Source organism: Alosa pseudoharengus, unplaced genomic scaffold (assembly GCF_046254945.1).
Source record: "Alosa pseudoharengus isolate Yale_2024_CS ecotype anadromous, Long Island Sound unplaced genomic scaffold, YU_APseudo_1.1 YU_APseudo_1.1_scf_7, whole genome shotgun sequence".
Classification (NCBI taxonomy): domain Eukaryota; kingdom Metazoa; phylum Chordata; class Actinopteri; order Clupeiformes; family Clupeidae; genus Alosa; species Alosa pseudoharengus.
Genome location: NW_027468859.1, coordinates 2,417,100 through 2,435,532, shown reverse-complemented (window position 1 = coordinate 2,435,532; position 18,433 = coordinate 2,417,100). Strand labels below are relative to the sequence as shown.

Sequence of the window (18,433 nt, the reverse complement as noted above, 5' to 3'; positions counted from 1 at the left end):
GGAGGACCATGGACCCTCACAGTGACACCCTCTTCATCCCTCACACACACACACACACACGCACACACACACACACAGCCCTCGTGCCCTCATGCACACACACTTCCTGCTCCATCTAAGGACGTGGGGCAGGCTGCAGCACCCTGGCCCACTCCCGCACAGAAACTTCCGGAAAGCCAGAGGGAGACGGAGAAGGAGCTGAGGGAGGAGGTGCTCAGGGAGGAGGAGGAGGAGCTGAGGGAGGAGGAGGAGCTGAGGGAGGAGAGGGAGGTGCTCAGGGAGGAGGAGGTGCTCAGGGAGGAGGAGGAGGAGCTGAGGGAGGAGGAGGAGCTGAGGGAGGAGGTGCTCAGGGAGGAGGAGGAGGAGCTGAGGGAGGAGGAGGAGCTGAGGGAGGAGGAGGAGGTGCTCAGGGAGGGGGAGGTGCTCAGGGTGTCTGGGCGGAGAGAGCGATCCCTGTGTGTCCACATGGGGGGTGAGGAGCGGTGTGCGATGTGGGCAGTGCCCCGTACCTCTCCACTTCGACTGGCCGGCACGCTCCTGCTCCTGTGTGTTGTGGCGCGGGTCGGCGGGGGCGACGGTGACGACTACACGCAGCGCGTGTCGCAGGCCTCCCAGTGCGGCGAGTACAGCAACCAGCTGCAGGAGGATGGCACGTGCCGCCTAGTGGCCACTCTGCCCCAGATGGACGAGCAGCGCTGCCCAGACATGTTCCGCTGCACCGACGAGGTAGTCACACACACACACACTCACACACACTTACACTCACACACACACACACACACACACACTCACACACACACACTCACACACACACACTCACACACACACACTCTCACACACACACTCTCACACACACACACACACTCACACACACACACTTGATTCATTATTTTGTTGACTCTAATTGATGTTTGGGAAGCAGCGCTGGACTGAGCTTGATCTTTGTTAGTTTTTGTTATTGAGTTAGTTAACTTCAGTACCAGCTGGCTCAGAGGACTCTTTTCAGGGTTCAGCTCCTGGGTTTTCAGTGCCTCAAAATGGAGGGAGTTTTTGGGACTGCTGTTCAAATGCATCCAGAATTTTAAAGTTCTTTTTTGAATACTTAATGCCAATGGAAAGCGGCCTAATTCTGCCCTACATACATTGCCCCAGGGCTCCCTTGTAAAAGAGATTTGAAGATCTCAATGGGACATCACCTGGTCAAATAAAGAATAAATAAAAAATAAAAAAATTGTTGGGTGTTTTTGTTTGAACTTTTAATATTGTTAATGTTCGGCAGAATTCTGCATGTAGGGCTTCAGTTGGATGCTTGTCCCACTTTGTGTAGTCGTGCATGCTGACTGGACCCCAAACCTCGCTTCCATACAGCGCAATAGGCAGGATTATGCTGTCAAATATTTTGCACCAGATTGTAATTGGGATGTTTATTTTGTGAAATTTTCTCTTTATTGTATAGAATGCCCTTCGGGCTTTTTCTTTTAGTGCATTCACTGCCATGCTGAAGCTTCCTGATGCAGTAAGTACTAGACCAAGGCAAGGACTCTACACTAAAAAAAATTTCCAGGAGCACTTGTGCGCCCAAGTTAAAAAATGTAGGAGCACAGACAAAAATTTGGGCGCACAGTCAGTTCTGTACTTAACTTACACATAATCTAACATTATACTGCAGCTAACAGTTAAACATACCAGTGCACCAATTGCGAATATTAAGAATGACTGACAACATTTAGGCTACAGGAAACAGGATTTTAAAGATCAGTGCCTACTTTATTTTCAGTCTGTTCTACTTTCCTGCATTTTGTTAATGTAAAATAATATAATACATTGCCATATTTGCATTTAGCCTGTATATCAAACAAGCATGCGTGGAAGCCTGGAGTTGTCAGTAGCGTTCTACCTTTGAATAAAATGGGAGTATTACGGAGGCTACTTTTGTGCCGGTTCGTTCGCTACAGCTATATTTTGCATATTGCAGCCAATACGTCAACTGGGCTTAAAGGCATGTTAGGTTACCTTTCCTTCTCTCACTGCATTCTCAGAATCTCATCCTGTTCCTCCTATATCCAATGAATTTGGTGGATAGAAGAACTAATTTCTTCAATCTTTGCATCTTGGCTGGCTAGTCTAACTTTCCGCTTTTTCTGCGCACTCTTGGATTTGATAAAAGCGACTACTACTAGCGAGTCACAACGCAAAACTGCTAACGTTGATGGGAGGTGTAGTTTTTATGCTGCATTCGCGACGTGATTCTATGGTCTGCACCAGTAATGTTTCTCGATGTTGCAGTGTATTTTGTAGACAAACATTGACATGGTTAGAAGTCATTCGCACCAGTGCGCCTAAATATTTTTTTTGCACTCGCACGGCATCATTTTTACTCGCATGTGCGAGTGAAATGGGCGCACTGTAGAGCCCTGGACCAAGGTAAGGGTACTGCATTGTGTGCTCTAGGGTGGTGCTGCCTAGGCTGAATCTGTATCTGTGTTCCTGACACCTGGGCTTTTTTTGGAAGATCATAACTTTGGTCTTCGTTGGATTTACTGTCAGCGCCCACGACTGATTGAGGAGCAGTCCATGTTGTGAGGGCGACAGAAGAACCAAGTCATCGGCAAAAAGCAGGGATTTGACCTCCGTTTCTTGGAGTCTGAGTCCAGGGGCTAGACTGTTCCAACTGCACCGTTAACTCATTGATGTAAATATTGAATAATGTTGGACTCAGACTACAGCCCTGCCTCACTCCTCTATTTTGATTGAAGAAATCTGTCCGTTTTTCTCCAATTTTTATATTGAATTTAGAATTTGAGTACATTGATTTAATTAAATCAAAGGTTTTACCCCCTACACCACTTTGCAAAAGTTTGTAATATAATCCATCATGCCAAATAGAGTCAAATGCTTTTTTTTAAATCTACAAAACAAGCAAATATCTTTCCATTATTTTTGTTTTTTACATGTTTATTGATTAGGGTGTGCAGGGTGTAAATGTGATCTGTTGTTCAGTGGTTTTTGAGAAATCCAATTTGGCTTTTACTCAGGGTATTGTGTTTGTTAAGGAAGGTTTGAAGCCTGTCATTTACAGTTTTTCTCAGTCGCTTTGGTGCTTTTTTCAGATCAGAATGAAAATTATCATAACTATTAGTTCAACCTCCACAACATTTATACATTTGTGCACATCAGAGTAGCAAATTCTCCTTCCTCTGAACAAATTGCAAATGCTTTTGGACATGTATCAGTTGCTTTCATACAATTCTCTGCTGTTTTTTAACATTATCATTTACTTATGTCATGTCAGTCAAAATGAACTATACTTATGGATACTGAATAGTCGTTCCCTATAAAACTAATAGTCTTCATTTGATTGCTTGAGTCATTACATACAAAATTGTTGAACTAGTTATCAAATTCTGTCACAATGCTGTAGAATTGCAAAGAGCATACAGTAAAAATGTACGTATTCAGTGTCTTGTACTCACTTACTCCCCTAACTACAGCAATGTGTAACTTTACTGTAGTTTTCAAATGGCTGTACAAGTACTGTATAGTGCTGTCTTGAGCATGTTCAGGTAGCGTCACCGAGTTCTGACCCTTTTTTTGCATTGAAAAACACTGAGAGAACTGTCATAATGAAAACATGACAAAGCCATTTGACTATCTTGTTCATAAACGATGGTGTCAAGACTTCTCATTTTGATGACACTGACAGTTTCATTGACATGAATACGTGCTTTTGAGGAATGGACTATCCATTTTGATCAAGTGATGCACTTTTGCAGGTCATCCACTAGGTTTTGCAGTTTGCACTAATTGTTTTGAGAAATGCACTAACTGCTGTGCAAATGTTAATAGTGATGTGAGAATAGCACCAAAGCGACTGAGAAAAACTGTAAAATACAACTAATTACCTTCCCCAGATTACTGTTCACAGGGGCGTCATGCAAGGCAAAATTCAGAGGGGGCACAATCAGGCAATTTTTTTCGGGGGGGGTTCCTGTTAGAGGGGGGCCGGTGATTTCTCCCCCAGTATGCTGCTAAACATACCATTTCAATGCAGTTTAGGAGGGACAGAAATACCTTAACAGAGCAAGCAGCAACCATCCTCTATCTGAGGACTAAGCTAAAGTATCTATTTTGTAAGTTAATGTAAAACACATAGGTTGGTGAAAGAACTGTAAGCTCAAATTCAGCTCATTAAAGCATGTTTAGACACACACATTTACACTTAGGCCTAGGCTACACACGATTTTAAAAACAGTATCATTGCAGTTGTTATTTGATTGATATGTGACCTAAGAAGAACAATCTTACAATATAGCCGCAAGCGGCAATGGCGGGCCCGAGCACCTGCGGGCCGCAACCCGTGACATGTCGGAATCCAACAAAGCACCGACGTGGTGCGTGTGTGAAATGTACATATTTGATGCGTGGGCTATTTGCTTTTGTATTTTATTTTCTGCCACATTTACTCGCTTGGCCAGGTGGGGGCGTAATGCAAGGCAGGCCCATTGGGTGTCATCATAATCATAATATATATTAACCTGATAAATTTCAGACCATTCATTTTAAGCAAAGAACATTTCTGATAAACTTTTTGGTTGGCCAGATGGTGGCGCTATGTTAGGCATTGAAATTACACATGTGAATATCATCACAATAATGATATCCAAAATGTTTGTACACTTTCAGATCAATCACTTAAGGCATTGTCCATTTCTGGCACATTTCCTGCTTGACCAGGTGGTAGCGCTATGTCAGGCAGGCCCATTGGGTGTCTGGATATCATCATAATCATAATATCTATTAACCTGAGAAGTTTCAGACCATTTATTCAAAGCATAGAGCATTTCTGGCACATTTCCTGCTTGGCCAGAGGGTGGTGCTATGCTAGGCCTGTGAATTACACATGTGAATATCATCACAATAATGATATCCAATATTTTATAAAGTTTCAGATCAATCACTTAAGGCATTTTCCATTTCTGGCACATTTCCTGCTTGGCCAGGTGGTGGCGCTATGCCAGGCAGGCCCATTGGGTGTCTGGATATCATCATAATCATGATATCTATTAACCTGAGAAGTTTCAGACCATTCATTCAATGCACTGTGATTTGAGACACATTTCCTGTTTATGTGGTGAGATATTAAAATCATATATAATATATTACAACATTCAAAAATACCTTCACAATTTAACATCAGCGACATCTTGGCATAATGTTTGCCAAATTTCAAATGAATCTGACAAACCGTCTAGGAGGAGTATGTTCAAATTGATCATGTGAAATCAGCATAATTGCCATTCTTTCTGTTGCCAGTTGGTGGCGCTATGCCAAACATGCATTATGGGCATGTGAATATTATCATTAACATGGTCTTTAATGACCTGTGAAATGTAAAACATTTCAAGCCATGCATGGTGAATTATGACACATTTATTGTTTGTGTGGAACGGTATTAAAATTAACAATTTCGCCATTTTGTCAAATTACAACATATCAAAAAAAGGCTTCACAATTTAGAATCAGGAGCATCTCGGCGTCATGTATACCAACTTTGACATGAATCGGATCAACCGTGTAGGAGGAGTACGTTAAAATTGATCATGTCCACAACGCACAAATTCTCAATTACCTCACTTCCTGTGGGCGTGGCTAATGGCATGTTAATACAAAAGTTGTTTGTTTTTGGGAGTTACATACACCCCCCAAATTTGGTGTGTGTATCTAAAACTATATGCCAACCACAAGTCACAGTGACATAAGGGGGCGCTAGCGAGTCTCTGGGCCATACCCGGGGCCAAGCTTTTTTACCTAGCTGCTTTGTGTGACACCTGATGTGTGTGCCAAATTTCAAGACTTTTCGATTATGTTAACCACCTCAAAATATTTGCCAACCATGGGATCAGTCACCTAAGGGGGCGCTAGCGAGTCCCTGGGCCACGGCCGGGGTCAAGCTCTTGTACCTAACTGCGATGCGTGACACCTGATGTGTGTGCCAAATTTCAAGAGTTTTCGACCATGTTAACCACCTCAAAAACAGGAAAGCAAAAAAGTGGAATAACAATAATAATAGTGAAAAATAATAATAAATATAGCCGCAAGCGGCAATGGCGGGCCCGAGCACCTGCGGGCCGCAACCCGTGACATGTCGGAATCCAACAAAGCACCGAGGTGGTGCGTTTGTGAAATGTACATATTTGATGCGTGTGCTATTTGTTTTTGTATTTTATTTTCTGCCACATTTACTCGCTTGGCCAGGTGGGGACGTAATGCAAGGCAGGCCCATTGGGTGTCATCATAATCATAATACATATTTACCTGAGAAATTGCAGACCATTCATTTTAAGCAAAGAACATTTCTGATACACTTTTTGGTTGGCCAGATGGTGGCGCTATGTTAGGTATGAAAATTACACATGTGAATATCATAACAGTAATGATATCCAAAATGTTTGTAAACTTTCAGATCAATTACTTAAAGCATTGTCCATTTCTGGCACATTTACTGCTTGACCAGGTGGTGGCGCTATGCCAGGCAGGCCCATTGGGTATCTAGATATCATCATAATCATAATATCTATTAACCTGAAAAGTTTCAGACCATTTATTCAAAGCATAGAGCATTTCTGGCAAATTTCCTGCTTGGCCAGAAGGTGGCGCTATGCTAGGCCTGTGAATTACGCATGTGAATATCATCACAATAATGATATCCAATATTTTATAAAGTTTCAGATCAATCACTTAAGGCATTGTCCATTTCTGGCACATTTCCTGCTTGGCCAGGTGGTGGCGCTATGCCAGGCAGGCCCATTGGGTGTCTGGATATCATCATAATCTTGATATCTATTAACCTGAGAAGTTTCACACCATTCATTCAATGCACTGTGATTTATGACACATTTCCTGTTTATGTGGTGAGATATTAAAATCATATCAAATATATTACAACATTCCAAAATCCATTCACAATTTAACATCAGCGACATCTTGGCATAATGTTTGCAAAATTTCAAATGAATCTGGCAAACCGTCTAGGAGGAGTATGTTCAAATTGATCATGTGACATTAGTATAATTGTCATTCTTTCTGTTGCCAGTTGGTGGCGCTATGCCACACATGCATTATGGGCATGTGAATATTATCATTAACATGGTCTTCAATGACCTGTGAAATTTAAAACATTTCAAGCCATGCATGGTGAATTATGACACATTTATTGTTTATGTGGAAGGGTATTAAAATGAATAATTTCGCCATTTCGTCAAATTACAACATCGGAAAAAAACTTCACAATTTATAATCAGGAACATCTCGGCATCATGTATACCAACTTTGACATGAATCGGATCAACCGTCTAGGAGGAGTACGTTAAAATTGATCATGTCCACAACGCACAAAATCTCAATTACCTCACTTCCTGTGGGCGTGGCTAATGGCATGTTAATACAAAAGTTGTTTGTTTTTGGGAGTTACATACACCCACCAAATTTGGTGTGTGTATCTAAAACTATATGCCAACCACAAGTCACTGTGACGTAAGGGGGCGCTATGGAGTTCCTGGGCAACGCCCGGTGCCAAGCTTTTATCCCTGTCTATTCACTGTACCACTTGATGTGTGTGCTAAATTTCATGCGTTTTCGATTATGTTAACCACCTCAAAATATTTGCCAACCACGAGATCAGTCACCTAAGGAGGCGCTAGCGAGTCCCTGGGCCACGCCCGGGGTCAAGCTCTTGTACCTAACTGCGATGCATGACACCTGACGTGTGTGCCAAATTTCAAGAGGTTTCGACCATGTTAACCACCTCAAAAACAGGAAAGCAAAAAAGTGGAATAACAATAATAATAATAATAATAATAATCCTTACAAAAACAATAGGGCCTTGCGCCCTTCGGGTGCTCGGGCCCTAATAATAATCCTTACAAAAACAATAGGGCCTTGTGCCCTTCGGTGCTCGGGCCCTAATTAAAAAAGTTGCTGAGGTCTGACTTTGTGGTGCTCAGAAATTAAATTATTGTAATCTTAATTCATGTGATGAAGGACTTTGAAAGAAGTTTGACAGGTTTCAGTGCTGACTGAGTAAGGTTAACCCTAAATATTTGAATATTTTACTAGTAATATATTTTTCATGACCATTATGGCAAGCAATAGGCTACCTCATTTGTAAGTTGCTATCTGCAAATCATGAGCAAGTGACCTGATAATAACCTAAGTTATGAGCACGAGAGAGACTATTATAGGCCTACTTTCTTGCCCACTACATCACGGTCATAGCGATTCTATATAAAACAACTTTAAGCCTCCTTTTGAACGGGCAGCCTATCCCTTTTCATTACATGGATTAGCAGCCAGATACGTGAAGAGAACAAGTGGAGAAACATCCAACGTAATTCCTTGGTAGGCCTAATGTTATTAGGTTGGATTTTGTAGTCACTGCAAATCTAACACCCTCGTTTATGAAACTGGAAACAATTGAACCAGGAGACTTTGCCAAATATTTGTAATATTTGTAAGAGTAGCCTAGGCTACGTTATACTGACACCATGTAGGCTAACGTTAATGTAGCCTAATGCTCTGAATTCGCGGCCAACATCAAATCCATAGTTCTAACCAGAGCCATATAAGGTACCTTTATATGGCTCTGGTTCTAACTATTTGATCATCAAGTCAAAATGTACTGGTCAACTACAAATAATTCCACTACTTTTTATTGCTTAGCTAGACTACTTACCACTTCAACACCATTGACTGTATCTGTTTAAACTGTAGCTGTAACAGTTCAACTGTTCAAACTGTAGCCTAAAGTTAAGTGTAACAGTTCAACACAAGCAAAACATTGCGAGCTGAATGCACGTGTGAGTTGTTACGGGAACATACACAGACACCAATTTTAGGAAAAGGGCTGTTGACTGGTCTTCAGCTATTTTGCTACGGTTTATTACACATCTAGAAGAATACATTTGAGTCGTTATAGGCTCTGGCTTATTATGGAGCATAATAGGAACAAAGTTATGTTAAAAAATTTTATCAAGGACGAAAAATCCGAGGGGGCACGTGCCCCCTTAACTTCAATGGGCATGACATCACTGACTGTTCATACAGATACCTCTGTAGTTATTTGGTTCCAATTTGTCTCCACTTTTATGGATTGGGGTAATAATCCCTTGATTCCAGGTGTCAGGAAAATAGCCAGAACTAAGGACAAGATTGAACAGTTTGAGCACAGCTTTTTGCAATGTGGGGGTGCTGTATTTTAGCATCTCAGTTCTGATACTGTCAGGACCACATGCCTTTTTGGGTTTTAGTGATTTTAGTTTTTGTACCAATTCTTCTATTGAGATGGGATAATCAAGGAGGTTTTGATTGTTTTTAATAATAGATTCTACATTTTGAAGTTTTTCTTTTTTATGGTTCTGATTTGGGTTTAACTGTTCAGATGGTATTTCACTGTACAGCTTTTGGAAGTGTTTAATCCATGTTGTTTGATTTTGAATTGGTAGGGCTGATTCGTATGGTTTAGCTGTGCTCAAATTATTCCACTTCTCCCAGAACTGGTTGTTGTTGATGGAGTCTTCAATTTGGTGTAAAATTTGGTTAGCATGATTATTTTTTGTTTCCTATTAATTGTTTGTTTGAAGTTTTTCAACGTTTCGCAATATTTCATTCTGTGTTCAGGGCTGTGTTTTCAGGCTGATGGTGTTTCAGGTTTGACAGTTGCCTCAACTGTTTTCTAATACTTTGGCATTCAGAGTCACACCAATCATGATCTTGCTTTTTTTTTTCTGTTGGGTTTTTCTTACTAGTACAGTGTTATGTGCTGCCTCTCCATCTTCAAAAAACTCCTGAAGACCCAGCTCTTTAGAGAACATCTCCTCTCATAGCACCCAGCTCTTTAGAGAACATCTCCTCTCATAGCACCCAGCTCTTTAGAGAACATCTCCTCTCATAGCACCCAGCTCTTTAGAGAACATCTCCTCTCATAGCACCCAGCTCTTTAGAGAACATCTCCTCTAATAGCACCCAGCTCTTTAGAGAACATCTCCTCTCATAGCACCCAGCTCTTTAGAGAACATCTCCTCTAATAGCACCCAGCTCTTTAGAGAACATCTCCTCTCATAGCACCCAGCTCTTTAGAGAACATCTCTCATAGCACCCAGCTCTTTAGAGAACATCTCCTCTAATAGCACCCAGCTCTTTAGAGAACATCTCTCATAGCACCCAGCTCTTTAGAGAACATCTCCTCTCATAGCACCCAGCTCTTTAGAGAACATCTCCTCTCATAGCACCCAGCTCTTTAGAGAACATCTCCTCTCATAGCACCCAGCTCTTTAGAGAACATCTCCTCTCATAGCACCCAGCTCTTTAGAGAACATCTCCTCTCATAGCACCCAGCTCTTTAGAGAACATCTCCTCTAATAGCACCCAGCTCTTTAGAGAACATCTCCTCTAATAGCATCCAGCTCTTTAGAGAACATCTCTCATAGCACCCAGCTCTTTAGAGAACATCTCCTCTAATAGCATCCAGCTCTTTAGAGAACATCTCTCATAGCACCCAGCTCTTTAGAGAACATCTCCTCTCATAGCACCCAGCTCTTTAGAGAACATCTCCTCTCATAGCACCCAGCTCTTTAGAGAACATCTCCTCTCATAGCACCCAGCTCTTTAGAGAACATCTCCTCTAATAGCATCCAGCTCTTTAGAGAACATCTCCTCTCATAGCACCCAGCTCTTTAGAGAACATCTCCTCTAATAGCATCCAGCTCTTTAGAGAACATCTCCTCTCATAGCACCCAGCTCTTTAGAGAACATCTCCTCTAATAGCATCCAGCTCTTTAGAGAACATCTCCTCTCATAGCACCCAGCTCTTTAGAGAACATCTCCTCTCATAGCAACACTTACAACAAGTCTTACTGATCCTAGCACTCACCAGCCGTCTTAAACTGACACGTAACTGTTCCAAACAGCACTCACTGATGCACTTATTCTTACTGTACTCTAATGTTTTTTAAATTGTCCTAAAATTGTTGAGAATTGCTCTAAAACTTAAACTGTTTACCATGTTGTTAGTCGCTTTGGCTAAAAAAGCGTCAGCCAAATGTAATGTAATGTAATGTAATGCCTGTTGGAAAATCATGTTTAGCTCTTTCACAGCCATATTTATACCAGTTGCATTGTTAGTGAACTTTTTATTAGTAAAATTATTAATATGTTCAGCTAATTCAGGTGAGTTAAGTGCCTGTGTAATTTTTTCTGTGCTGTTTGGAGTCCATCTGTAGGTTGAATTTAGTTTATACAGCTTATTGGACTCTGCATTAGTGTTTCTGGATTCAGAAATCATTTTCAGATGTTAATTGATTATGGTCTGAAAGAGCAGTTTGCTGCCTGACAGTGAATGCATTGAAGGAGGTGGGGTCCATGTCAGTGACTGCATAGTCAACTACACTGCTACCAAGAGATGAACATGTGAACCTCCCTAAAGAGTCCCCTTTTATCCTGCCATTTAGTATATACAGGCCTAAGGCTCGACTGAGGCTTGACTTGACCTAGCACTAACTCTCTACCACTTTTGTTTACAGTAAGGTCTAGATTGTTTCTTTGGTTGAGGTGTGGTGTGGTATATGGGGTGATCCTACCAAACACATGGTTATTGCGTTGTGGGTCATTTTGGTCAGGCTCATTTCCTGTCCTTGCATTAAAATCGCCACACAATAGCACATTTCCTTGGGCTTGGAAATGGCTTGTTTCAGTTTGAATTGTGTGGATAAGCTGCTCATCAAAATCAGGAGAGTCTGCTGGGGGGGCATATACTGCGCATAGATATGTGTGTTGTTTTGATATGCCAGTCTTATTGTCAATTCTTATCCAGCAGTGGGATTTTCCTGTTGTGATGACTGATATGTGTGTTGTTTTGATATGCCAGTCTTATTGTCAATTCTTATCCAGCAGTGGGATTTTCCTGTTGTGATGACTGATATGTGTTTGGCAAGACTTTCCCTATACCACATCAAAAGTCCTCCTGAAGCTCGACCACGTCTTACATGTTTTGCTTTGTGGGAGGGTAATACTATTTCCAGTTGGCGTGTCTCTACCACACCATGTTTCCGTTAATATGAGAATATCAACATTTGCGATACTTTTCAAGAATTCGGGGTCCCTACTTTTCAGGCCAAAGGCTGATGAGTAAAGACCCTGAATGTTCCAGCAGCTAATAACGAATGAACACATGTAAACAGTCAGATTGGACCATTATAAAACAGATATCTAAACAAATAAAACAAAATAGTTGCTACCTAAGAAGTTATGTATAGAAAACATTTAAAGAGATTTGTAATATGCAGTATAGTACAATACAATAGCAAGAAGTGATTTATGTTAGAGAACCTTTAAAGAGATTTGTAGTATGCAATATTATGCAGTAAAGTACGGCACAATACATATATATCGATTTCTTTTTTTTTTTTTTCAGTATGTCAAATTGATCTTTTTTTTTTCACATTTCAGTTACTGAGCACAAGCCAGTAGTCTGCTGCAGATAATGTGCAGCATCTCTTCTCTCTCCCCAAGATCACTCTTCTCTGGTAGGGCAGGCTGGAGGTTAAGAGTGGAAGGGGTTGCTACTGAGCAGGGCTGCTGCTGTGGGGTTTTACCTGTGGCTGCTGCATCATGGCTGTGGGGTTTTACCTGTGGCTGCTGCATCATGGCTGAAGGGATGACTTGTTTTGCCCTCTGTGGGGTTTTACCTGTGGCTGCTGCATCATGGCTGAAGGGATGACTTGTTTTGCCCTCTGTCGGACTGAGGGAGGGCGGGTCAGTGAGGATGACCTGCTGGTGGAGTGACCTGCTGGTGATGTGTGGCAAATCTGCTGGATGATGTGATGTGTGGCAAATCTGCTGGATGACCTGCTGGTGGAGTGTGGCAAATCTGCTGGTGATGTGTGGCAAATCTGCTGGTGATGTGTGGCAAATCTGCTGGGTGATGTGTGGCAAATCTGCTGGATGATGTGATGTGTGGCAAATCTGCTGGATGACCTGCTGGTGATGTGTGGCAAATCTGCTGGATGATGTGATGTGTGGCAAATCTGCTGGATGACCTGCTGGTGGAGTGTGGCAAATCTGCTGGTGATGTGTGGCAAATCTGCTGGGTGATGTGTGGCAAATCTGCTGGTGATGTGTTGCAAATCTGCTGGTGATGTGTGGCAAATCTGCTGGGTGATGTGTGGCAAATCTGCTGGGTGATGTGTGGCAAATCTGCTGGATGATGTGTGGCCCGAACGCTACTTTGGTTAGGCATGGGAGTGGGGTAGTGGGTGTTTCTTGGGGTGGGTAGGGGAGGTGGGCGGGGTCTGGGGGGAGATGGGGTTACGGCCTAGGGCAGCATCTTTGAGGATCTTTGCAAAAGACCGCACGCCATTCTTGTGGAGATGTATTCCATCGTACATATCATGAAGGCTGATGGTAGGGTTATGTGCCAGGTGTACGTTGGGCAGGGTGGCACACCTCCTGCTGACCTCTGCGTTGATCCCGTTGATGAGATGCGGAGGTGTGTCATGACGTGGAAGCAGTGTTGACATCACGATGCGTAACCTAGGAAACTCCCTGCTTGCTCTTTCTGCCACTCTCTTTATGGCTTCAGCTGTGCCACCCTTCAGCTGTGCCACCCTTCAGTGAATGGAGATCATTCGTGCCAGTGTGTATAATGATACACTGTGGGGTCTCCAAGAAGTTCCTTCCTCAGGAGCTGTGCATGCTGTGTGGTACTGCAGGGCCTGACTGTCGCCTTGTGAACAGGGAATAGTCGCTGTAGATCCAGGAACCGCCTGTTGGAATCCATGAGGAGGACGATTTCTTGGCTGTGTACTTCCTGCTTGTTTAAATCCGGGTCCAGGCCAGAGGGTGGCGGGGGTTGAGGGGAGGGGGGTTTGACAGAGCAGGATGGTGTGGTGGGTTGTGAGGGGAGAGAGGACTGGGAGGGTTGATGCTGAGGAGGAGGCTGGGAGGGTTGATGCTGAGGAGGAGGCTGGGAGGGTTGATGCTGAGGAGGAGGCTGGGAGGGGTTTAAGAGCTGATCTTTTAGATGCTGTAGTTGTTGTGTGAGGGCCCTCTCCCTGTTCACACTGTCTATCTCTCTATCTATCTATCTATCTATCTATCTCTCTATCTAACTATCTATCTATTTTTCTATCTATCTATCTTTCTCTCTATCTATCTCTCTATCTCTCTCTCTAGGTGGCCTTCTGGCTGCGGGAGAACGAGGAGCGCAAGCAGCAGATCCTCACACTCAAGGAGACGGTCTCCGAGCTGCAGGAAGAGCTACGCAACCACCGCCACCGCGTCAAAGTGCTCGAGCTGCAGGTGTGTGTGTGTGTGTGTGTGAGAGAGAGAGAGAAAAGACAGGTGATTTGGTGGACTGCTTTAGTAGGCAGGCTTAGAAGGGCAGGTGTGTGTGTGTGTGTGTGTGTGTGTGTGTGTGTGTGTGAGAGAGAGATTGGTGTTTTAGTAGGTAGGCTATGGAGGGCAGGTGAGATTTAAGTGTCAGGTTAATCAGCTCGATGGTGTTTTAAGCCCCCACCGTCGACTTTAAGGCACTTAACCCGAACCTGAACCCTTGCCTATCCCTAACCCTAACCTATCTCTATCCCTAACGCTAACCTTAACCCTTGCCTAACCCTAACGCTAACCTATCTCTATCCCTAATGCTAACCTTAACCCTTGCCTAACCCTAACGCTAACCTATCTCTATCCCTAATGCTAACCTTAACCCTTCACTATCCTTAACACTAACCTATCCCTAACGCTAACCTTAACCCTTGCCTATCCCTAACGCTAACCTATTCCTAACCCTAACCTTAACCCTTGCCTATACATAATGCTAACGCTAACCTTAACCCTTGCCTATCCCTAACGCTAACCTTAACCCTTGCCTTTCCCTAATGCTAACCTATCCCTAACGCTAACCTTAACCCTTGCCCTAACGCTAACCTTAACCCTTAGAACCCGATTGACGCAAAGTGCGTCAAAAAACACACCCTTTCTTCTCTGTTACATTGCTCCGCAACTGTTCATCACAGCGAGATGAAACCTTTATTGCGTGACAGAGGAGAAGTGGGGCTTTCCATGAAATTAAATCAAATTGCATCATATTTACAGTCTATACTTCTCTGCGTTCACCTGCGCACCCATTACTCTCATTTGAATTACTTGCGAACCCGTGATCGCATAGATATGGCAAGCATATCAGATGAAAGAGGAGACTCAGGGCTAAACAATGGTACCATGCATATCGACCCTTCTGGCTTATGAAAACAGAAGAAGTGACTGCAAAATAATAACGTCATGTACACAAACCAACGCTGCACACCCATTACTCTCGTTTGAATTACTCGCGGACCCGTGATCGGATAGATATGACACGCATGTCAGATGAAAGAGGAGACACAGAGCTATCATTTGATACATCCTTCTGGGTTATAAAACAGACGAAGTGACAGCAAAAATAATAACTTCATATAGCTGGACTTACCCCACGTTTTTGTCTGTTTTTGTGGCAAAGCATGTTTATAATCCAACGATATCGTGTGTTTTTCTATGGCAAAGCATGTTCAGAATCCGGTTTTGAGATCCTAGCAAATTCCTGAATGGCATCCAATTCAAGGCTCACATTGCATCCCAAATTGTTCAACAAAGAAACACCTTTTTGCCTTTACTTTGTTCATGGCATTGCAGTAAAAAGTTGAGAATCATTATGAGTGCATAGGCCTACACCATAGGTGCACACAGGACAAACTCAGGTCTAGTCAGGTCAGAACAGTTCGTGTCACAGATATGGAGCCCAGAAAGGTCATTTTTCATCACTAAATAAAAAATGGCATTTATTTCCGTAAATCACACACCACATATTTCTGTAAATTGCTCAGCCCCAGAGTATCCCTCCAACATGGCAATTATATTGCCCGATTCAGGATCGTCAGCTCTACACACACATGAAATGCATGTAGAACTATGAGCTTGCTGTGGTGAGATACGTGTCAAAATATAAGAATTTTTATAATACGCTTTTTATATTTTAATTCTTTAAAAATCAAAATAAAATCAATGCTAGTAGTAATACATTAAATTATGGCAGATCTGGATAGCCTAGACTCTGCCCTGCTCTAGCCTAGACACATATATAATATGTGTGTGTGGCACTTACAATGACCAGAATAAATCCTTATGAATAAAGGTAGTGAAAATGTCCTAAAAACAGCTTAGGGTTCTAAGGGCTAACCCTAACGCTAGTGCCTTCCATGCAGCCTGGAAGATTACGTTGGGGGCTTAAAAGACCATTGAGCGGATAGTCACCCAGTGGACTCTGATCCATGATCCCCTGTGTATGTGTGTGTGTGTGTGTGCATAGGCTGGAGAGTGTCTGTATGTCTGGAGAGCATTGTGTGTGTGTGTGTGCATGTGTGTCGTCCCCCTGCTAAAGTGTCCTTGAACTAATAGGATGAGCAGTGAGGTGCTGGCTGAGCTCCACGTGCATCCCCTGTGTGTGTGAGTGTGTGTGTGTGCGTTTATGTGTGTGTGTGTGCTTGCGTATCTGTATATATGTATGTGTATTTATTCCACCTGTGTGTATGTGTGTGTGTGTGTGCATATCTGTATATATGTATGTGTATTTATTCCACCTGTGTGTGTGTGTGTGTGTGTGTGTGTATCAGAGGCGATTGCTCTAAGACTACAGGGGAAGCTCAGCCTCCTCTAAAATATCACAGAAAATCGCATCAAATAACACTATTACATTAGCTTCTAGCCTACTATTCCAACTAGAACATGCTGAAAACATGTTCATCTTCATGGCTAGTTTGTTCAGCAATAAGGTTTTGTCGGTCATTTATCGCACCTGTAATTCGATTTCGCACCCGTAATACATTGCTGTGACGACACGATCCATCAAAAAAACATGTAAAAAACCCATAGACGCTCGGCTTCACTGGACTTTCAATGGCACTTACAGAGTGGGCTGATTTCAGTGCAGAAAAGCTACACGTTTATTGGACAAGCGCCACAAAATCGTCATTTCCAGGGAAGCCCGGCGTCTCTGGGAGTGAATAGACCTCTCCAGAATATATCCCGCCTCCTAACTTCCGTATCCATCCAACTTCCGGGCGTGGATTGTCTATGGGAAATAACATGGCGTTTTGTAAGATCGTACCTGTCAAACTCTGTAGGTGACAAAGTAGAAAAAGCTGCTGGGCAGATTGGCCTACACACTTCTGCCATCTAGTTTCCACTGGATTTTTAGATTTTCGGTGCCGTTTAAGTAGTATAGTCTATAGTATACTACTTAAACGGCACCGACAATCAAAAAATCCAGTGGAAACTATATGGCAGAAGTGTGTAGGCCAATCTGCCCACCAGCTTTTTCAACTTCGCTACCTACAGATGTTTTACCGGTATGATATTTTGAAACGCCATGTTATTTCTCATAGACAATCCACGCCCGGAAGTTGGATGGATACGGAAGTTACGGAGGCGGGACTTATTCTGGAGAGGTCAATGAGACAGTGGGATGGCCTGGACGCCGAGCTTCTGTATGATGATTGGAGGAACCGTCATAGAGGCTGGACTCTTTTTGATTGACAGCATATGTCGCGATCTGACAGGAAGTGGTTCAAGTTCAAGGGATGCGTTAACGTTAGTGTTGACAGGTGAAGTCGAGAGGCAAGGCAAGTTGCAGCTCAAATTCTCATAATTTGGGAGTAATACAGTCGGTTTCTATTTGTCTTTGTAAATAGCATACTGTAAATAAAACCGTAATGTGGAGTTACAGAGTTTGTGACTTGCTTTTGTTTCAGTTGTGCATTTAGGCTAAGTTAGGTAGCGCGCTATATAACGGTGTAGGCTACATGATGCTATGCCAACTCTATAGCCTACTGTTTGGCCTATTCTGGGTTTTGGGATAATTTTTGCCCTCAAAGAACAACATAGCACCTTAATAATATTAATTTAATAATTTACCAGTTTTACCAGAGCTTCCCCTGTTCCAAAGAGCAGCAATCGCCACTGGTGTGTATGTATGTGTGTGTCATCGATGGAGCAGCGTGTTCACGAGCTGGAGGAGCACTATGCTGAGGCCTTCACCTCTGTGTGTGTGTGTGTATTCATGGTGTCTGTGTGTTTCTGTATTCATTTTGTGTGTGTGTGTGTATGTGTGTGTGTATTTATGGTGTGTGTGTGTGTTTCTGTATTCATTTTGTGTGTGTGTGTGTGTGTGTATTTATGGTGTGTGTGTGTGTGTGTTTCTGTATTCATTTTGTGTGTGTGTGTGTGTGTGTGTATTCATATCATATCATGTTGTGTGTGTGTGTGTGTGTGTGTGTGTGTCTGTATTCATATCATGTTGTGTGTGTGTGTGTCTGTGTATTCATATCATATCATGTTGTGTGTGTGT

At 42.7% G+C, this 18,433-nt stretch overlaps 1 protein-coding gene across 1 annotated transcript in view; it reads left to right on the top strand.

Moving 5' to 3' along the window:
• The first annotated feature begins 489 nt into the window (after positions 1 to 489).
• Positions 490 to 18,433, top strand: part of LOC143110253 (angiopoietin-2-like) — a 25,300-nt gene continuing 7,356 nt past the window's right edge. Inside the window, exons 1-2 of the mRNA XM_076273141.1 lie at positions 490 to 726; positions 14,227 to 14,352. Coding sequence (XP_076129256.1) covers positions 490 to 726; positions 14,227 to 14,352 — 363 coding nt within the window. The remainder of the gene's footprint in view (positions 727 to 14,226; positions 14,353 to 18,433) is intronic.